Genomic DNA, 22,232 nt, shown 5'->3' with positions numbered 1-22,232 from the left:
CTCTTCACATAAATAAAAGGGAAATTGCATCTCTTTGATTTTAGACGGAATGTACATAGTGAAATTGCAGATTATGTTCTACCCCACATCTTGCCTGAATCAAGTTACATGAATTGCAGATTAACAAGACCTTAGGATAGACAAGGGAATACCAAAATCGATGGTTTTACATAAGTTTTTTCTTTAAAAAGCTTCTTTGTTCAATATAGTTCATGGATTTTTAGTATATTTTCAATATAATCCTTGAACTGAGTGAAAATGTTCAATGTTGACTTTTTATTAATTCAATATTAGGAGAACATTGAATATTTTTGTATAATTTAACAACTAAATCGAACATGTATCAAAAAGTCTAAAAACTATACTAAAACAGATTAAAATTTTAGGAAAAGATTTATTTAGGATAATCACATGATCGCTGCTGCTGCTGGCTTTTCGTTGCTGCGGCCAGCGGTCTCTCTCTCTCTCACTTTCTCTCTCTGATTCATCTTCCTGCAGAAATGGCGGGCTCAGTTTCTTTCAACTTGGAAACCCATCATCTCGCCCAAAGCATTTGCGGGCTCATAGTCAAAGGTCAATGGAACTATCCCTTCCACTCCAAGTTCTCTTCGGTCCTCACCTCCTCTGTCGTCCATCAAGTCCTCCTTAACTTCTCCCTCCGCGGTCCCAATCCTTCCCATCTCCTGGCGTTCTTCAAGAACGTGGAGTCGATGCCCAGGTACAAGCACTCCCTGCAGTCCTCGTGGACCATGATCCACATCCTCACCAGGCACGGGCACTTCAAGAGCGCCCAGGACCTGCTCGAGAAAATCGCTCTGAGAGACTTCTTGTCTTCCCCGTCGGTTTTGGGCGCTCTGGCGAGGGCCCACGATGACCCGGATGCGAATTCGCAGGTTTTCAGCTGGCTGGTGATATTTTACGCGAATTCCAGGATGACCCAGGATGCGGTCCAGGTGTTCGAGCACATGAGGGTGTGCGGGCTTAAGCCGCATTTGCCTGCCTGCACTGTGATGCTGAGTTCTTTGGCGAAGGAAAGGTTGACTGATATGGTGTGGAAATTATACAAGAAAATGGTTAGGCTCGGGGTCGTTCCGAATATTCATATATATAACGTGCTGATTCATGCTTGTTGCAAGTCTGCAGATGCGGAGAAGGCGGAAAATATATTGATTGAGATGGAGTCTAAATGTGTCCATCCTGACCTTTTCACGTTCAATACGTTGATAGCGTTGTACTGCAAGAAGGGCATGCATTATGAAGCTCTGTGTGTTCAAGATCGAATGGAAAGAGGAGGAGTTAGTCCTGATATTGTAACCTATAACTCTCTTATATATGGACTTTGTAGGGAAGGCAGGATGAGAGAGGCTGTAAGGCTTTTTAGGGAGATCAAAGGCGTTACGCCTAATCATGTGACGTATACCACCTTAATTGATGGGTATTGCAGAATAAATGACCTTGAAGAGGCTTTAAGGTTGCGAGAGGTGATGGTGGCCAAAGGTCTGTATCACGGCGTTGCAACGTACAATTCGATCCTGCGTAAGTTATGTGAAGAAGGTAGAATGAGGGATGCCAACAAGCTATTGAATGAGATGAGCGAGCAGAAAGTAGAACCTGATAATATTACGTGCAACACTTTGATTAATGCATACTGCAAGATAAGGGATACGAGGTCTGCACTGAAAGTGAGGAATAGGATGCTCGAGGCTGGACTGAAGTTGGACCAATTCACGTACAAGGCACTGATTCATGGTTTCTGCAAGGTTCAAGACATGCATAACGCAAAAGATTTCCTCATCAGCATGCTTAATGCTGGATTTTCTCCCAGCTACTGCACTTATTCCTGGCTCATAGATGGCTACTGCGACTTAAATGAGGAAGAGGTTATACTGGGCCTCCCAGATGAACTTGCTAAGAAAGGTCTTTGTATCGATGTTTCTCTGTACAGGGCGCTAATAAGGAGGTTCTGTAAAAGAGAGAGGATTGATTATGCTGAAAGAGTCTTTTCAATAATGAAAGAGAAGGGTATGTTGGGAGATAGTGTCATATATAGTAGTCTAGCCTATGCCTACATGAAAGCAGGGAACACCGCAGCCTCGTCGGCCATGTTGGATGACATGTATCAGAGGAGGTTAATGATAACTTTAAAAATCTATAGAAGCTTGAATGCTTCCTGTGTCGGTGATGAAAACATCTTAAGGTTCTTTTGGAACGAGGTGGTCAACAGAGGCCTAATGTCAAAAAGCAGTTTGAAGGATATTCAACATCCCGATTGGCATTCATGAAGGTGTTCAACAGAGGCCTAATGTCAAAAAGCAGTTTGAAGGATATTCAACATCCTGATTGGCATTCATGAAGTAAGAGCATTGACTCTTGGTAAGCTCATTATTTTTAGCTCCACAATATGAGTTACTCAACCCATTAGTGAGTTGTTTAATGAAGCTCCAAACCTCTATAGAAAAGAAAAGGTCCAGTGCAGGTTTTCTGTGAGCTGTCATTTTAGCTTTGAGGTTGCGTGAATGCCACAGCCCAGTCAAGTGCGCATTGCTGTCTCCTCAAGGTGTAGTATTTCTACTTGATGCTTTTCTGGCGCACTGGCTTTTGTTTTTCATTGCTTATAGCGAAGACTGCAGTTAGCAATACTATTTCATTACTTAGTTTTACTGCCAACCGTGAACTATATCAATTGAGTTGATTTAAAGCTATACATTGTTACAGTTACTCGCCACATACGAGCAGCACCAATGAGTTGGACATAGCTTGGGGCATCATCTTGACCCCCTAGGCACAGATCACTGCCACGCTAAGGTTCCTCGGGAGTTTTCTAAAGCCACGATGCTGGTGTCTTCGGGTCCTCTATTTCACAAGCAACCAAAGATAAGACCAATGAGACAAGGACCAGTCCGGCAGCTATCTCTTGGCAATGGCCAGTGCTGCCGTGCAGTAGGCCTTGCAGGCAGCAAAGCGTATGAAGAGAATGGCTCGTGGTGCTCAGGAAACTATGAAGCACGCTTGGAATTGCTGCCAATGCCAACTAGGATGATGTGAGAATGTTATAGCAAATGATCTGCATATAAATACTAAGGGCTGTATACGGTTGCTGCCAAGTCTGTCGTATTTTACTTTGAATGAGGTGTTTTTAGGTCCTAACATGGAAGTTTAAAATCATCTCTGGTACTTGCCAGAGGCGACATTCTACATGTATGCCTTAATTGATTTCAAAAGAAATACGATTCCTCCCTCTCTTTTCCACCCTAATTCCCCATGTTGCAGCAAACTAGAGAAAAGAAAGAGCTGGAGGATGGATCATACACGAGTGGAAAGAGTGAATTCATCTCGAACAACACTCGAAGCCTCTGTCAAGAGAAAATGAAGACATCAACTGGAAAAGGAAGGAAAAAACAGCTATCTCTGAGCATTTCTTGGTATAGAGTGCACATAGCAAAAAGACAACAAAAATGATCAGATCAAAACTTGAAGGAATAAGTCACTTGACATGCTGCGCTAATCTCTGCAGTATTCTAGTCGTCATAGCCTGAGTTCTCCAGCATTTTTGCCATGTCTAGATCCATGTTAGTAGCACATCTCCTGTGACATAACCACCTGCGTCTGAAGAAGAATTTCATCCTTGTGGCAATTGCACTCTGACTTGACCAGTATCAAATTCCATAGATGACATATACACTTCTTCTACCACATCCCTATGAACCTCATTCTTAGGGCTTGTCAGTCAACTTAGTCGCTCATTTCATCGGCATCACTATCTTCTTCGAATACTACGTCAGATGTCTCCTCCTCAGGGCTATCATGGTTGATGTCCATTATTGCATCTTCTGATTCCTCTTCTTCACTGTCATGGTCCTCATAAATCACTGGCTTCACTGGAGCATCTTCCTCCTCTTTCTCATCGATTACCTGCCAAAAGAAGCATAGACAGGGGGTCAGTTGACAATCCAAACTTTAGGACAAATCCTAACTCTGCATTTAGTTATACTTACTCCTGCGTAAAGGACATCCAGAGAGACAGATAGTTGAAGAGCTGGTCTGAAGGTCATCACTCTTGATTCAATGAGCTGCAAATGACCACAAGCAAATCAGAAATCCAAATAAAGGAAAGTCATGTCACGAAATTGGACAAATCTTCCAACAAAACCTTGAGATTTGGTAAAATTTATGCATAACAGTACTAGTAAAAGAGATATTGGAGGGAAAAACGTTCTGTTGAAGCTTATATACATTTGCACGTAGAAATTTCTTAACATGGTAACCAGTCACCATTTCAGACCTGATACAGAGAATTCAAGGCAACCAGCGAAGCTTCCTGTGACATTATTCCACTAGCGTGCTGAAGTAGTAGTCTTCTCAGCCATGGAAGAGCACATGCAAGCACAGCACCCCTGCTGCAACAAAGCAAAACAATATCCATGGAGCAGTATTTTCAACAGATTCTATTTTACAGCCAAGAGAAAGGCACCCATAGAACAGTATAGTGCTCTAAAATCATTCAAATTAGTGATGGCATAATCTGAAGCAGAACTTTAAAGTGGGATCGCATACAAAGGCTGCCCAGCATTTAGCTTGAGCTCAAAGAGATCATGCATTGAAATCACGTGAAACTCTGCAAGAGTATCTAGACATTTATGGGCCAATCCTACACACTATGACAATGGAGGACAAAAGATATCCTGCTATATAAGTTGAATATCCTCATTATAAAATATATATATTATATTATGTTTTACTGACAAAAAAACAATTGACATTAAGAAAGAGGAATAAGGTAGCTTTCGGCTGTAGAAGGTAATAACTGTAACATGTATAAACAGAAGGACAGTTCTTAACTTCAATGTTAGCAAGTATTTGAGCTCCCTTGGTCAACGGCTGTTTTCCTCAAATTAGAGAGAGAGAGAGAGAGAGAGTCACCTGGACTCAACTATGGATATGAGGAATTGCAGAAGCTTAAGAACATCAGAAGGGTTCAAAAGAGACATCGAATTAGCTATAACCTGCCAGTACAAATGAGTTTGACATGATTACCTTATGCATAAATGATCTATTATTACTTCTCCACAAAAGTATCAATTAAAATTATCCAGAAGCATGAAGATAAGGTTAGAAGAAAACCTTCTCGTCTTGTGTATATAAGCAATCTAAGAGGAGGGCACGATCATCAGCATGCAATGCTTGCTTGAGCAAAACATTAACAGAGTCAGCGCGAGGCTGGGCAAGAGGGGAGGGCTCTTGCTTTTCATGGCTCATGTTTATTCCACCATCTACCAAATTTAATTTTTCAAGCTTTTCCCCCATGGTTGGCTCGTTCAAATCATCCTCCACAACCCCATCACCAGTCTCACCATTACCTGCTAGGAAAGCCAAACTATGTTTTCATAATGATGTGGCGGTGCTGCTCTACACATTGTACATGCATTCTTCTCCATGCACTGGAAAGAACAGCATACACTCTGACAACAACCTTGAAAAGCATGGCCTAAAAAGGTACAACGCTGGGGCATAGTGATATAGACACACTGCTGCAGTACAAAGAAACCATAGACAACACGAACCAGAAACAATCTAGACATACAATCTACGCACATGAAAAAAAGTGACCCTTAAGCAATGCTATATATACTTCAGTTTACTGGAAGTAGAAGGAGGAGGAGAATGAGAAGAAGGATGCCATCCACACATGAACAAATTGACAGCGTCCTGCATCTCTCCTTTTTGGCAATTTGACTAGTGCACCTAATAGGAACATGAAAATTGCTACATGCATGCATCTCCTTTTTGTTGTTAAATTACTCTCAAGCATAAATATGTGATTTGCATGATGCAGATACAAAATAACAGCAACAAGAATATATGATGCGACTGAAAGCAGAAACATAATACAGTACAAAGGCAGGTGGAATGTAAATTGTAACCACCTTTCCTTGTGGTGGCCTTACGGCTTGATTTCATCCTCTACGAGAAATGCTAACTTTCACAGGACATAACAAAATGAAGAATTAACTAAACCATAAACTTTTATAATCGTTATCATTCTAGATGTTCTAATCTTACAATGATAATAGGTTTACCATCCTTCTTCGAACAAACCTTGTCTTGAATCTTGAACACTAGATTCCAACCTTTTCCTTATACCTAACTTTGAAATTGCTAAGGCAACCAACATATCTTCACTGTTGTAATCAATCTTGTATTCAACTATCATCCAGACAATTATAGTCTTTATCTCTTGAGACAAGGTTTGTCATAAAAGTTAATGCAGCTGAAATTAATGTTAAATCGTGTCAAGAGCGGTCCTTTCATGACCACTGGAACATAAAACATCTCGACAAGCATTCTCACAACTCAAAATTCAGTTGATCCTTCATCCTTAACCATTCTTAGGTGTAACAAAAAAGACTACTTTTTGCAAGTTTCTAGATTCTCTACAGTGTGAATACAAAAGAAGGGAGAGTTCTTAGCCTTTTGAAGTACCTGAATAGAAAATTCAGAAAAACATCTCATATTTTCAGTCTCATCCCAAGTCATAGATGGACATGACAATGCTTCATGCTTGGTTTATTAGGAAGAGCATGCAAAATTAATCATTTCCCTTATTGAAGAGAAGGTAGATATATGACTCAAAGCTCTCCAAACAAAATTTGGGATCAAACTTAAGGAACTATTATGCTTTTGCAGTAACACATTATTTATTGTATTTTCTTGGTGATGTTCTTCCTTGAACTTTTGAATGTTAGATTATTGTGATTTCTCCTTTCTATTAGAGAAGTTTATAAAATCCCATTTTGCCTTTACTTTGGTCGAGATGTTTCAATCATAACAAATGACAAGCCCTATGCCTTCCTCATAATAGTAGTTTCAATTTACTCCTTACAAAGATTCCTTAGTAGCAGTTCACTAATATATCACATAAATTTGATCCTTTCAACTAGGCCATGCGTGCATGACACAAATACACATGCATGCGCACATGCAACCACCCACCCACCCACCACACACAAAACAAATGCACACACAAACATCCATGCGAACACACCCTCCAACACGCACACACACAGGGACAGAAAACATGCATTGAAACTGAATAGTATGCAGCACTTAATTAGCATAAGTTATGATTCCATTTCTTACTCTTCATTGCCTCCTGATCAGTTTCATCATTCTTTCTCAATTGCTGATCGCCCTCTTCTGACAAGTTTTGGTTCCCTTTCTTCCTCTTCTTCTTGTTAGCCTTCTTAGGTGTGCCTGCGACATGTTAAGGCAAGTATCAAAGGGGTGATATTTATAAAATTTAAATCCCACTAGTGAGATCATATGTTACCAGTATCCGAACCAGCTCGTATTATATATTCTGCTATAAGGAGCAGCTCAAAAAATTGTAGGACCAGTCAGACCAGTAGACTTCACATAAGTCTCATGTCCTCTACCAAATTAAGTGTATTTCCCCATATATAGCAAGCCCATGAAGTGTCTTTTTTACGCTCAAATTTATTTTTAAACTAAAAAGGTATTTTCCTAGCATCAAAAGCCCAGTGTTCACCCCTACCACTGTTGAAGTAAACATGAGCAAGAATGATAAGCAATCATCATAGAGACCACAATCCATGCATGAAGCCATAATGAGAAGGACATCGAACACAACTCAACCATCAGAATTTGCACCATTGCCATCACCAACAACAACCATAGCATCAACTCAACAAACCCCAGCAAAACCTTACTCTAAAGATCTCAATTTTCATAACATTGTGCCAGCAATTTCCTGGAAAACATGCACATACTGTCCCCAGCACATGCATCTTATTTAGTCTCAAGTCAGTTGTTCAGAATTGCTTCAATTGGTTCTTTTTGCATAGAGGAGGCTTTCAGTATAGATTCAAGGTTCGTGATGATTATGTGTATTAATTGCAAGCAAAATGCAATCAATTTTACTTTGGTCTTCAACCCATGATGGTATATTCAGTCAAAAGTCTTTCACAGAGGTGTCAAAAAATACGCACAAGAGAGTTTTGCCATATTGCAGAACCAAAGTGACGAGTTTAACATCATAATTGGAAAACAATGCCAGCTTTTCTAGCTTAATTTAGCACTTAGCAGGAAACCAAGATCATAGATCTATGATGTGATCCACCATATAATCCTCCAAGACACTGCAATTCTAATTAAAACTCCAGCTTTTACAACTTCTGTTACAAGTCAACTTCCATTGCAGGCACCGACTAACACAGTATCAGAATCTTACAGTTATAAGATATATAACACCAAAATACACACACACATACACCAGCTAGTATTAGCTAACATAAGGTACAACTACATACTACTGATTCCTTGAGAATGGTCATCCACGGTAGAAGTATGATCAACCTCGCTTCTGTCAGGTGCACTGCTCGTTTCCAGTAATTGGTTTCCTTCATCCCTTGATTGGTGATCCTTCCGGTTTTTCTTGTCACGTCTCTTTGACTTCCCTACATTGTGGGAAATGCTACAAACAATGAGAACTTGGTAACAAGTAAAGTCAATAGCCAAAGTTCACTTCTACAGAGAGCGCATGCTTGTGAGTCCAGTACCAATAGGCTTTTGAATTTGCTAATGTGTATTCTATCTACAACTGAGTAAAATCATGACATTCGGTAAGAACAGTAAATTACTCACACAGAGAGGCAAAGCCAAATTCAAAAGAAAATTAAATACTAGGTAGCCAAGTGCAAGGCAGATAATTGCCGAAAGCATGGTGTACCCTTGATTAGTGCTTTCCCATTCTGACCCTCTAGACTTCCCATGGCAGTAACGAAACAGGAGGTAAGAATACCATATGCTTGCGAAAAGAATTCAGGCTATTGACGCAACAAATGGTTCACTAATACCATGCTCAGCCTCCCATTGAACCCACTATAGTTTTTGCCCACTACATCCTTTTCTCTATTTTTCCCTTCTTACCAGATGATCTGATTTTTTCCATTCATTCACTGCCCTAACCAACCTACTATCAGGGAAAGCAAGAGGAAGGAGGAAATAGACAAAACAATCATGCTACTCCTAAGCCATCTGACCTGCCATGATTGAAAAAATTTACCTTTCTTCTCTCCATGCTCTTCCATTATGCTTCCAACTTCCACTTGATCTGACATTGTTCTACAAGCATAAAAAACCGAAAAAAATTGAGTCCATCAGACAAATGCCACAAAGAATTCTATGCATGATATATCACTTGTAGCAACAGTTTCACATTTCATTGACATTAACATGTAAGGGGATGGCATGCACATGCTCAAAAACCAAGCTTATTGACCAGGTTTACCAAGCATGACTGCTAATTGGGAAAAGGACAAAGGATATGGCACTGAACTACGACAAAGCTTGGGTTAACAAGATCGGTCACTTAAATCAAATACGGGAAACGAGAACCCACAGTTTCAGGTCAAATCACTAGTCATATAACAAGATGAGGACCTCAAAAGCATTGCCAAAGGAACATTCTCATACACAAATTACATACTCCCAACCAAAATCAGCACCTGCAAATCTATTCTGATACGACGCATACTCACTAACTAATCCGAAGCATAATGAATTTAAAATGCTACTTGCGTATATCAAAAAATTGGTAACACGGGTTCGGAAGGTAAAAAGGAACAGGCCCCCTACAGAGCAAACTCCCCCGCTTGCAGTTCATCATATTGAGTGAACCAGGATCACTCATGCACTTGAGATTATCTAAAGTGGGATTCTCATGCTCAGGCATTTGCATCGCCTTCTCTTTTCCATTAAAGAACACAAATTTTTTGGCAAATGGGACAGCAAGAAGTGCTCGCGACAGAAGACTAAAGTAACGTAGGATGGTCAGATAATCACAAACAAAGTCCTCAGCATTCATCAATTGGTAGCAACTAAGATTACTAACCCCAGAGAGAGAGAGAGAGAGAGAGAGAGAGAGAGTCGAACCAGAGGCGCGAGTGGTTGCCAACGAACTTAGCCGCCGAGGGCGTGCGGCGTGCGGCGGAGAGCGAGCGGCGGCGTGGGTTGTTGCGGAGAGGAGAGGCGTGCGGGTGCGGTGGTCGAACCTCGAGGCTTGAAGGCGCGAGGCCGGCGGCGGCGGCGGCGGCGGCGGCGAGCCGGGTGGCGGAAGGGAGAGGAAGGGAGAGGGAGAGACGAGAGGCGGGGTGAGGGAACAAACAACCTTTTCTTTCCCTAGCCTCTCTATTTGTCCGACCAAAGTTCATTTATATTAAACTCTATTTTACTTTTACCTTCCTGAAAAACGCTCGTTTTAATTATTTTTAACGTTGGACTGAAAAATTTGGAGTAGAAACAGCTACAATATATTTTTAACGTTGGACTGAAAAATATCGAGCACTTGATTTAATTATTTATTTTAATATATTAAATGTGTTTTTAGAAATTATAAGATTTTTCTTACAAAACGAAAATTATAAATCTATTCATGAACCGATAGGCCCTTATAGCTACTTTTGAGCGTTTCTCCAATCTCATGACTATGGAAATTGGAAGGACAAAAGTCAGGTTCGGATCCAGATTGATTTCAATATTCTATTGTTGAATCTCGATCATCCGACTCTGAAAAATCTATATTTTTCAAAGCGTCCAAGAGTTTTCACTTGCTTTGGGTATAATTGAGTTTTCATTTCGAGAACTAGTTGAGTCCGTTTGGAACTGAGGTGTGCTAATGGGCCAGCACGGGCCGAGCATGGCAGGCCCGCCAAAATAGTGGGCCGTCCAAAGTACGGCCCGTTCGACCCAGCACCGGTCGCGTGCCATGCTGGCCTGTCTAAGCTGACGGGGTTGCTCTTGCTGGCACGGTCCGCTACAGATGGGTCGTGCCGGCACAGCTCGTAGCGACCCGGAGGAACCGTGCCGTGGCCCATTGCCACCCCTATCTGGAGCTGCTAGATAATCAGGTTCCCCTTGACGGCGCCGGAGTTTCTGGCCGCATGAATCACGCGTCCTGAGCCATGCTTTTCTCGGTTAACTACTCGCAAGGCCACTTCGAGGCTTTATCACGCGGCCCCGGAAGACAGTTCAGAGGCATGCTGGCAGAACTTTCAATTCTTTCCGAGTTGCCGACGTACCGAGAGCTTAGCAGAGGACTGAAGGATGGATCTAACCGCGCCTTCAACTGCCGATAGGTATGACAAAGCCCCATCAGGTCGCTCCATAAGGCCGAGGACTAGGTCGACACAGCAGGATCTGCAATACAATGCATTTCCTCGTTCACTCATCCTGTGAAGCTCCCCCAATGGGGACGTGAGAAGTTGGTAGTCCAACACTGGACATCACAGAGCATGCCATCTTTTTCGAGCCGAAATGGCGGGCGACGCGAAATGGCGCGGACCGTCGCCTACAGTTTACTTAAATGAGTTGCAGGAACCATGATGCATTGTTTATTGAACCGGCGTCCTCGACTTTTCAGAGAACCGACTTCTCGTTCACATAGTAATAATGCTGTTTTCTTGTTCCAATGCTCTACTGAAAGAAAATATACTGAATACATTTCATTTCAACGGGAGATTTCCACCCTTGGAAATCCTTCGATGAAGAACTCCAAGATCTATCCATGTAATTATGTATGCGAACGGTGAAATGGTCCTAAAAACAAATAAATAGACTGGAACAATGAGATTGGGGCTTCGGCCGCGGTGGGCCTTTTCTAATTTCTCTTCAAGAAGAGAACAAAAATTGTGGTGGCGACTTAAATTAGCCAATTGAAAGTTGCCAGGGTTTTTAAAGAGAGCAGTCGGGGTTTGCTAGGACACGAGTCCTCCAGCGGTTTCAGTAAGGTCGGAACTTCCTGGCAGCTCTCAACTGCTGTATACGCTTTCTATCTTGCTCAAATTTACTCCGCAACATCATTATCTCTGCACCAAAAGAAAATTACAAGAAATAGTTAACAATAACCTCATCACCAGGAAAATCCTAACATATTCAATGCACAGATTGCTCATTCAGCAGGAAACTGTAGGTCACAAATGGTCCCCATTAATTCTTGAGAGGTGATGATGCTTCGTCTATGCAAACTAAAACCAGTAGCCGAGTGTCAAATAAAAATAGACTGCATCGACATTTGTGTCCCAAATCAACATCAACCCAATCAGATCGTCAACGTGTTTACAGCAACATCAGAAAGAAATCTCTCTTTTTGTATGTGCTAAGCTATTTGCTGTTCTTCCTCCTCACAAAAGAAACCATCTACTGAACAATGAAATAAAGAAATGAACATGCTGGAAGAACATGGAAACTTTGTGAACGCCACCAAAGTAGACAATGGCAGTCAATGAAGGTTATACAGTCGTAAACATCATGAAGGCTTAAAACCAGGATAAGAGAAGCGCACACACTAGGGCAAACAGAAGAACAGACAGGCTATACAAGCTCAAATGCATGTCATGCATGATGCGCCTGAAGATAGCTACAGACAGAAAAGATATGCAAATAGACATGCATAGGCGCACATTTATATATGGCCCATGGTATGCAGCTCCATACAGCTAGGCAGATATTTCGAATCTTCAATAACACAACCAAAAAGTGGGTAGATTTCTGTTTGATGGGTCAGATCTGGGCAAAATATTGAAATGTCACACGCTCGATCATCCCAATTCAGAATTTAGCAGATAGTACTATCTCAGCAAGTTATTGCATCGTGAAAGGTATCCTCGGTGTACACTGTGTTCAGCATGATAGAAGTGTGGAGAAGGTCGTACTATTGTCTTAGCAACAAGTTTGACTCTTACCCAAGAAGTAGTCTCTAAAAAGAACGAGATAAAGCTACAAGAGAAATTTATCATACCATTCCTCTGTGCTTCTCTTCTCTGAAATCGGTAAAAATCTGACCCAACTTCCTTGCGCTTCTTCTTAGCCAGCTTGTCCTCCAAAGCAGCCTGGGAAACAGAGCCAACAACAATTCCGCTTTCACTATCTGTGGTTTTCTTCCTTCCTTTGTGATGGGTTACCACAGTCCATCCTCCCTCTGCAACACGGGCTTCTCTTTCTTTTCTTTCCTGTGGAGCAAGAAAGATAACTGTGAATACAAGTGGGCCTAACTATTTAAAACTGCCAACAAACTGAAAGAAATAAATTAAAAGCTCAAGCATAGGTGGATAGACAGTGATGATAATTCTTCATTTGGCTCAGTACAAACACCAACCAACATGTATTTGAAGCACATATCACTAATACAAGAATGAACGCAAAAACATTTAGCTCTTGCAAAACAGGGAAAACATCCACACTGAACCAGCAAAAACCAGTAAACTCACGTTGCTGACAAGAAGGCACTTGATCATTTCATTCACCCATGCCATGTCAAAACCGGCCCTTTAGGTTTAAACTATATTGAGATTACAAAATCAGTGAACCTAGTTATCCTGCTGGGCAAGCATATCTTTGAGATGACAGGGAGGAACTTAAATTGAGAACACAATTTAATTCATGAAACATCGCACCATAATAGGATATGCTGTCACTTTACAGAAATAGGTGCATGACCTTTATCAACGTCAGACAATACTTAAGGACACTCGAAAAACCAAATAATAAGTAAAGAATCAATAGATCTGTAATACCTGTTCCAGTTTCGTCTCGTGAGTGGTTATAAAATCATCAATTCTTTGTTGCAATATCTCTATTCCTGGTCTTTTCTGATAGTATTCCGCCAACCACTCTGCACGTCAAATTTCAATGAGGAAGGCCAAACAACGTGGCTCAATGCAATCGGTAAAATTTCACTATGATTGCTCCAAGAAGCCGACATTGATAAGATTAAAACAATTTCTCAACACATATAGCAAGACTCTCCAAATGCATCTTGGCAATGAAAGAAAATGGCTAGCAAAGCAAAAGTTAAATTTCATACTCTTCATTCCTTTGGATTCGTCCTCATCCCCAGAAGAAATTTGATGAACATCATCCAGATCAGGTTCAGAGTTCTTATCCACTACTTGGTCAATATCTCTTGGGGACTGTAGGGGCTTCCCTTTCTTTCTCCTAGCTTTCTTAGACTTACCTACAGCGTGGGAAGAACAATAAATCACTGCTCACAGAAAAAAGAGTTGTCGTCAACAACCACTATTGCATCTGTCAGGCAAAACAACTACTTTGCAAGCCTCTAGTTATACTCCCAAGGTAAAGAATAGGATTCAGCTACTACCAGAAAGCCTCAGAGCCATCACAATATCCTTTTCAAGAGCATCTTGACAATGACTCTTAGCCTTGAGTTATATTCCCAGGGTAAAAATAGGATTCAGCTACTACCAGATAACCTCAGAGCATCACAATATCTTTTTCAAGAGCATCTTGACAATGACTCTTACATACCCCTCATAACCATAGGCAAATGTCTAATTCCTTACTTTTTCTTACTTCAGAAGTATCTCCATTCCCTGAGGAGGAGCCAGGATAAACCTCCCCAGTATCAGGATTGTCATTCTTTTTTCTTAATAGGCCACGTTCTTCTGGAAAGTCGTGATCCTTCCTCTTCTTTCTCCTAACCTTCTGAGCCTTATCTGGTACAAAGGTGAAACAAGAAATACCAGTAAATGATATAATTTGATCCACAATTAACATTTATCTGCAAGCCATATCTATGTTAATTCACAATATGTGTGTCTGCTTCCAAGTAGAATCATCAGGTAACTCCTTTATTACGTACTATCATTTTTCCTATTACCAGATAGTCTCAAAGCCATGATGATATCTTGTTTCGCAGGACATGTTGAAATGAACTGTCTGTAGCACTAATAAGCATAAGCAAGCATCAAAGTTTTTACTTGTCATTCCTTCAGAAGCATCCTCAATCCCCAATGACATATGATGAACCTCTCCTTGATCAGGTTCATCATATTTTGTCGATAGGTGGTCATCTTCTGACAAGTCATGATTCTTCTTCTTCTTCTTCCTCTTGACCTTCTTCAAATTACCTGCATCATGGGTAAGCCGAATAACAATGAGAACAAATGCTTTTTAAAAGAAGTAAATGTGAAACTTCGCAACCTGCATGGCAAAGTGCCCTCAGAACATGATTATTCATAGTCATCAAACTTCAATCAACAGCAGTGAGATAATAGAATCTTAGGGTACATACCAACTGCATGACCCGGATAAAAAGAGGAGACAAATTGTGGAACCAATCAAATCATTAGACTTCCAATGAGTCTTTTACCCCTTTCCATATAAATATATTCATAGCCTCAAGCCCATCCCAATGGGTAAATCACTTTCTGGATCAAATTATAGAGAAAACAATGAACTATAAAGGAAAATTCTTTTTGCATTAAAAAAAAAATATTACTATAATCTAAAGATAGATCTAGCTGCTTGGAAGACCCTCAAACACAGCTCAACAATCAGAGTTCGTTGAATCATAAAGAATAACCACAGTACTGATCAAACTAAATCCTAGACTACCTCACTGCGCTCTCAATGTCTATTTTTTACTTATATGGGGAATGAATTCTTTCCGGAAGAGCACATGGAAATTGTGGGACCAGTCAGGTCATTAGACTTTGGATGAGTCTCTTGTCCTCTTCCAAATTAAGAATATTTTCCCATTTGGCAAGCCCAGGAGTATCACTTTCTCAATCAAATTTATGATAACTCTAAATGACATTTTCCTAGCATCAAAATTTCTGTATTAACCCCTACCCTTAAAGTAATTATGGGGCAAGATTGATAAGAAATCCATCATAGAGACCACCATCCACACACAAATCCATTATGTGAAGAACTATTACACAACTCAGCTATCGGAATTTGCACCATTATCCTCCTCAAGAATAACCACAGCTTTGACCCAACAAACAGCTCCAATAACTTAATGTACTCTCAATTCAACATCTTGTTTTGCAGAATGTTGGGCAATATTTCCAGGTGAGCATGCACTAAGCGCCTCCACTACTCTGGTTCTTCAACTTTCATGTATGTTATATGTTCGCCTCAATTTCAGGTGTTCAGCAATGCTTCATTTGGTTTGTTTCATTTAGGTGGCTTTCAGGATATGGATTTATGCTTCATGATCATGTATATTAATCACAAGCAAAATAAAGTCATGTTTATTTTCTTTTTCCAACCCGCTGGTCATATATTCAGTCAAAAGCGTTGTGTACATGAGTCAAAAAGCATGCACAAGTGAGGGTAGCCATATTGCAGATCCAGAAAATGATTTTTTATCCTAATAAAAATTATGCCACAATCCCAGTTTTTCTAGCTTAATTTAGCATTTAGCATGATCATAGATCTATGATGTGATCCACCATTTAATCCTCAGAGACACTGCAATTTAACTAAAAACTCCAGCCTCTACAACTTCTGTTACCAGTCAATTTCCATTGGAATCATCGACAAGCAAACAATATCAGACATTTATTGCCAATAACAAACTGTCTAACACCAGAATCTCATCTTGGAAAAATCTTGATGAAACATGAAAAATTAATATTGGCCAGTATTAACTATTTTAAGGTACATACTTCCTTCAGAATGGTCATCCACAATAGAAGTATGATGAAGCTCGTTACTGTCAGGTCCACCGTTTGTTTCCAGTATTTGGTTTCCTGTATCCCTTGAATTGCCATCCTTCCTTTTTTTCCTGATAGATCCCTTTGATTTACCTACATTGTCGGAGATGCAACAAATAATGAAAACTTGTAGCAAATAAGGTCAATAGCCAATGTTCACTTCCACAGAAAGCAGGTACTTGCAATTCTAGTAGCATTGTGCATTTCAATATGCTACTCAGATTTTTCATAAAAGTATCTCAATATGCCACTCTAGTTACAACTGAGCATAATCATAATGATCATTTAGCACAATAAGATACTCACACAAAGAGGCAAGGTCAAACTCAAGAGAAAAGTAAATGCCAGGTAGCCGAGTGCAAGGGAAATAATTGCTGAAAGCATCATGGCAGGTTTACCCTTCATTAGAGCTCTCTAATTCTAACCCCCTAGACTTTCCATTGCAGGAACAGAACAAGAGCCAAAAAAACACCATACACTCAGCGAAAAGAAATTCGAGGCTAATGAAGAAGGACATTAAACTGGAGTCTGATGAATCCAAATGCAAACTATTGAAGCAACGCTTGGTCCACGAATACCATGCTCAGCCTCCCATCGATCCCATTGAATTTTTTGCCCAGTAGATCATTTTTCTCTATCTTTTCCCTTCTTCCCAAACAATCCCATTCTTTCCATTCTTTTACCACCTTAACCAACCTAGTATCTGGGACAGCAAAGGCAAGGAGAAGAAAGACAAGATAATCATGCTAACTACTACACCATTCGACCTGCCAAGAATGAAAATCTTTACCTTTCTTCTCTCCTTGCTTTTTCAATATGCTTCCCACTTTCACTTGATCTGACATTGCTCTATGAACATCAAAAACCAAAAACATTGAGTCCATCAGACAATGCTATCAATACTCAATCATATGTGTAATACACCACTTGCAGCAATAGTTTCACATTTCGGGGACATTAGCACGTTGGGAGATGGCGTGCACATGCTTAAAAACCAAGGCATTTTGACCAGGTGCACCAAGCAGCATGGCCGAAAAGGGACAAAGGACAGAGAATATGTGACTGAACTACGACAAAGCTTGGTTTGATGAGGCAGGAGGAGTACTCAGGAAGGTGACAAGAGAACCGGCTGCTTCCAGGCAAATCACCAATGACTTCAAAAGCATTGCCAGAGGAGCATCCTCATACGCAAAATACACACTTCAAGCAAAACTAGCGCACATGAATTCGTTATGACCTTGTCTCTTCGTTTAAATAATCTGACGAAGAACGAATTTAACGTAATTCGCCCACATCAAAAATTGGCGACACAGTCTCAGCAAGAACTTCCTTCGACCACGAGGCAAGTTCTCTGCATAATTATCACTATAATGTCAACTAAACCAGGAACTCTCTGCAATGAACGTTAAGCGACGGAACCGCCGATAAAAGCAAACCGCTTCTCGAGCTTAGTTTAAGTTCGATTCTCATGCTCAGCAAAGAAAGGTGCTCTTCCAAGAATAGTCACAGCCCACGATCACGTACAAGTCCTCATCATCATTCAGTACTTGCAAGCCACGAAATTTACAGCTGAGAGAGAGAGAGAGAGAGAGAGAGCGACGAACCTGTAAGGCGCGAGTGGCTGCGGAGGGCCGTAGCAGCTGAGGAAGCGCGGTGGCGAGCGAACGGCGACGCGGGCGGCGGTTCCCGAGAGGAGGGGTATGGAAGATGCGGTGGAGGAGGAGGCGGCGGCGGCGGCGGCGGTGGTTGCAGAGAGAGAGAGCGGGGCGGGCCGAGCGAAAAGGAACGACCTTTAGGAACCCGTTTTCTTTCCCTAGTCCTGTGTAAATGTCCCGACAATAAAAAGAAAAAAAGAGAAAAAGTAAAATCGGGGGAGATTGTTCTCGTCATTTTATCCCAAAATGAGAATACAATGTCTACGGATCTATCCCGTCTATACTCGTAATCCCATGATTTTCAGTAAAATTTTCGTCTCGAGAAATTTTATAGACTTTCTTTTTTTTCAACAAGGCCGGCGTGAGAAAAAAAAAAGAATAAAAAATCCTTAAAAAATTTATCAAAAAATTTACAAAAATTGTCTACTTGGCGTCGGCCATGTCATGTAAGACGTCCGGCATCTATGTTAATGATTTCTAATCAAAGTTGGTTAGAATGACTTAATTGATGAATCATCTAAAAGTTTATGACTAAATTCGTATGATTGAAATTACATTAAGTTTAATATCTTGTTAAACAACTTCTCTATGTCTTTATAAGTCAATTCATCACAGCACGTGAGTATATCATATTGTATTCATATAACATTCTTCTGATTTCTAATAAAAGTAAATTATCAGAATGATATGTGTAAAAGGTGTTGCCCTTTAAATGGTCCCGGTTTATTGGCCAAAAAGAAAAATAATAGTCCTAGTTTCTTAACCAAGCTATTCTCAATTAACCTACTATACAAGTTATGTAAATTCATGACAACACCAATTTTGAATACCAATGACAACCAGAATGTCTAGCAACTCAGTTTGATATTTTTCCGAAACTAGACTTTGCATGCACACTATGCTTGTGCCCAACTATTACCAGGCTTATTTTATGTGAATTTTTTTCTATCATTCATTAATTTGAGTATCTTAACCTCAGTTTAACGTTAAGATGTTTTTAGTAAAAAAAAACCCAATTATCTATGCAATTATATTTTTCAAGCTTTTTTTTTTCTTTTTTTAATTTGCCCTTGGAACTAGAACGGCATAAACCAGGGGAGCACTAGCGTGGAGCCCACTCCCATGGCACTCCACTTTAGTCGCGCAATAGGGGCGTGGAGCGATAGGGGCGTGGGTTTCGAACCCCTCCTCTCCCGGATGAGGGGCAGGGCGTGAACCAGCGCATCGACCGTGGGTGGGTTTTCAAGCTTTTCTTTCTAAGTGATAAGAAAAAGACAATAAGAGGTGGAGATGATTCGGAGAGTTGACGAGGGGATGTTTTCATGACGCAGTCCATGGTGTGGCGTCAGTAGGTTCGATGAAAAAGATTTCTACATGTCTGAGACTCGATGTTTTTTCTTGCTTTTCTGATATGTCAGTATAGAACAGATAGATTCTTATATATGCATGTTGATTTTTGCTCTCTTTAGTGAAGACTTGTAAGTAGCAATGGTATCTTTGATCTCTTTTTATGGTATTGGAGTGGGACAGATGATTCATGGCTTGAGCCATTCTTGCTTTGTTAGGTGCTTGCAAGGCCAATAGCCAATCCCGAGCTTATCCGCCATGTCCAGAGGCATGCCAGCCACTCCGCCTCCCCCGCCTTTTCTTTCGTCAGGTTCGACAAATAGCAGATGTGAGCTTCGCTAATGAACTCTGCAGGGGACCGAACGATCTCTAATCGCGCCTTGAACTCTTGAAAGGTGCCGAGGACGCAGTGCATGACCGTGCCATCTTTCCAATGTTTCTCGTTTCAGTAGCTCGCATAGAATTAGCAAGGTCGCTTTCGTATCCTAATGCTTATGTAAGTGTACGGTACATGCAACTGAAAGATAAAGTATGATAGTCACATCCCACTTCAGCTGCAGAAGTTCCTTCTGATTTTCTGTATGCATTTTGATCAGCCTCAAGGACTTCTCTAGCATGTGCCATTTGAGATTCATTAGTAATCTTGGACGCACATTGAAATACAACAAACAGAAGCAAATGAGGGAGGAGGATAAAGCTGAAACAATGTACAATTTACAAAGTTCCTCATACCAAAGACAAGTTCTGTTCTTACCCAAGAATGGAACTAAGCTACGAGAGAAATTTAGCATCCCGTTCCTTTGCGCTTCTCTTCTCTGAACTCGGTATAAATTCCAACACATCTTCCTCTCACTTCTCTTTCTTTCCTTCCTGCGGAGCAAGAATAATACGAGCGGAGCTAACCAAAATCTGCCGACAAACTGAAAGAGATAGCTGAAAAGCTCAAGCTTAGGTGGATAGAGAGTGATGATAATTCTTCACTCATCTCGGGCCAAACCCCAAACCACACATACAAGAATGAATGCACAATCATATTCAAGTCCACAGCAGAAATGGACAACGTCCTCGCTGAACCAGCAAAAACCAGTAAAACATGGCGATAACCTCGTGTTGCTGACAAGAAGGCACATGATGATTTCGTTCACTAGTGCCATTTTAAACCTGGCTCCTGAGGTTTGGACTATGTTCGTTATTCATGAACCCAAATCAGAGAACCTAGTAATCCTCTTATACTGTGGATGCTCTTTAACTCACGAAACATTGTACTCCACAGGGACAGTTGCATGTCAATTATCTTCACTAATTAGATTAAGGGTTTGTCCATTTTGTTATATCTATCTATGACGTCGATAGATCTTAACATAATATAAACACGTTTCAAGGTATTTTTGGGGCAAAAGTTTGATGTTGATATTTTCATGGCTTGTGTTTTCCATGCGGTAGAGACTTTGGAATGAAGAGCTTTCATTGATAGCGAAATGCAAATTATGGCTACAAGCAGAGTGATTTGTATTGACAGGAGCTGAACAAATGCACAGATTCAACTGAATTTTCTCCTTCCAAAGCATGAGTTTCTGGTTCCTCGACAGGCCCGAGTCAAAAGGCAAACATGTTTCCTCATCACAAGCACGAGGCGCCATGTGGCGCTCCTAGGTGCGAGCTCTTGGCTCTTTGACCTGGTACTGCCATTTACACATGTCGAGATTTGAGACTAGATCCAAGAGCTATATAATGCTCAAGCAAAATGCAAAGAGTCACAAAAGTATCTTTCTAATCGTAACATTTCTCGTTTCAGTCTCGGTAAATCATCCAAAACAATGGCAGACAATTCTCACAACATGAGCTTCCAAGCTGGTGCGGCCAAGGGACAAACTCAGGTCTGGCCTTTTTTGCTTAATCAGTCATTCCTCTATAGTTTTGATCACCTCAGACATACTGATTCTTTGTTTAAGCAAGGTAATTATTCATGTGATTAGGGAATTAAGCATAAGGTTCAGAAAATTGGAGTGTCTATTCATCAACATAAGTTCTCTCCGAGACAGATCAAGAGTTATCATTCAAGCTAGATAGATCGCTCCTTGAAAATAAATTTTGATTTTGCACGTCAACTGTGCTACATTGAATAAACAGCACTGATGCTTGATGGAATCTCCTGACACTTATGATGCACATGCTGAGGGACATTACTCCTACGACCTTTGAAGAGTTTGCTGGCAAATTGATTGTCTTCTTTGATTAGTCATACCCCGACGTTGAGCTTAAATCTATCTGTAAATCAGGAAAAGGGCGGCCAAATGATGGACTCAGTCTCTAATGCTGCTCAATCTGCTAAGGACACGGTGCAACAGGTAATTATTTTTCCACTGATTTCTCACCGAATAAGAGAGCAAGCCTTAATCTCGGTCCCTGAAGATGTAGTTACTCTAATAGCTGATTTAGTCCCTATTTGAAGGATAATTTCTTGGACTCTCTTTAACATCTGCAGGCTGGTCAGACGGTGATGGCCAAGGCACAGGGTGCAGCAGATGCAGTCAAGAATGCAACAGGCATGAACAAATGAAGCTAAAAGGAAAATGGATTTTGTTTTTCCTGTTTCTTTTTTCCCCCCAATTTTGCATCTAGAATAAGAATTTGGCATTTTTCCAAGGAATTTCGGTCTTGTCCTTTCAAGAGCATTATCTTTACATGCTCC

At 40.7% G+C, this 22,232-nt stretch overlaps 4 protein-coding genes across 8 annotated transcripts; 2 read left to right on the top strand and 2 right to left on the bottom strand.

The window, feature by feature from the left end:
* Positions 1–439: 439 nt before the first annotated feature.
* LOC104419473 (pentatricopeptide repeat-containing protein At5g38730) lies at positions 440–3,238 on the top strand. 3 transcript variants are annotated; one of them, XM_039301954.1, is made up of 3 exons: positions 440–2,373; positions 2,456–2,557; positions 2,716–3,238. In XM_039301954.1, exon 1 carries the CDS (start codon positions 501–503, stop codon positions 2,280–2,282), a length of 1,782 nt encoding a protein of 593 aa, XP_039157888.1. In that variant the 5' UTR covers positions 440–500; the 3' UTR covers positions 2,283–2,373; positions 2,456–2,557; positions 2,716–3,238. The 3 variants fall into 3 exon arrangements, with proteins under 3 accessions (XP_039157888.1, XP_039157889.1, XP_010029448.2); XM_039301955.1 differs by lacking the exon at positions 2,456–2,557; XM_010031146.3 differs by having other exon boundaries at positions 440–2,557.
* Positions 3,239–3,327: 89 nt separating this feature from the next.
* On the bottom strand, positions 3,328–10,183 carry LOC104419474 (WD repeat-containing protein 43). 3 transcript variants are annotated; one of them, XM_039301956.1, is made up of 9 exons: positions 9,952–10,183; positions 9,083–9,141; positions 8,328–8,474; positions 7,138–7,251; positions 5,122–5,360; positions 4,921–5,003; positions 4,283–4,397; positions 3,996–4,070; positions 3,328–3,912 (listed from the first exon to the last, which is right to left on the bottom strand). In XM_039301956.1, the coding sequence occupies exons 2-9, from the start codon at positions 9,135–9,137 to the stop codon at positions 3,733–3,735; spliced, it is 1,008 nt and encodes a 335-aa protein (XP_039157890.1). In that variant the 5' UTR covers positions 9,138–9,141; positions 9,952–10,183; the 3' UTR covers positions 3,328–3,732. The 3 variants fall into 3 exon arrangements, with proteins under 3 accessions (XP_039157890.1, XP_039157892.1, XP_039157891.1); XM_039301958.1 differs by having other exon boundaries at positions 4,283–4,394; XM_039301957.1 differs by having other exon boundaries at positions 5,122–5,357.
* A 1,269-nt stretch (positions 10,184–11,452) lies between these two features.
* Positions 11,453–18,329, bottom strand: LOC104420707. The gene is made up of 9 exons (XM_010032500.2): positions 18,143–18,329; positions 17,329–17,387; positions 16,491–16,631; positions 14,793–14,942; positions 14,376–14,528; positions 13,880–14,029; positions 13,590–13,687; positions 12,815–13,025; positions 11,453–11,882 (listed from the first exon to the last, which is right to left on the bottom strand). The coding sequence occupies exons 2-9, from the start codon at positions 17,381–17,383 to the stop codon at positions 11,797–11,799; spliced, it is 1,044 nt and encodes a 347-aa protein (XP_010030802.2). The 5' UTR covers positions 17,384–17,387; positions 18,143–18,329; the 3' UTR covers positions 11,453–11,796.
* Positions 18,330–21,357: 3,028 nt separating this feature from the next.
* Positions 21,358–22,100, top strand: LOC120288173 (stress-induced protein KIN2-like). The gene is made up of 3 exons (XM_039301656.1): positions 21,358–21,417; positions 21,820–21,888; positions 22,026–22,100. The coding sequence occupies exons 1-3, from the start codon at positions 21,358–21,360 to the stop codon at positions 22,098–22,100; spliced, it is 204 nt and encodes a 67-aa protein (XP_039157590.1).
* The last annotated feature ends 132 nt before the right edge of the window (positions 22,101–22,232 follow it).

This window comes from Eucalyptus grandis, chromosome 9 (assembly GCF_016545825.1).
Source record: "Eucalyptus grandis isolate ANBG69807.140 chromosome 9, ASM1654582v1, whole genome shotgun sequence".
NCBI lineage: Eukaryota > Viridiplantae > Streptophyta > Magnoliopsida > Myrtales > Myrtaceae > Eucalyptus > Eucalyptus grandis.
This window is presented reverse-complemented; position numbering and strand designations above follow the sequence as displayed.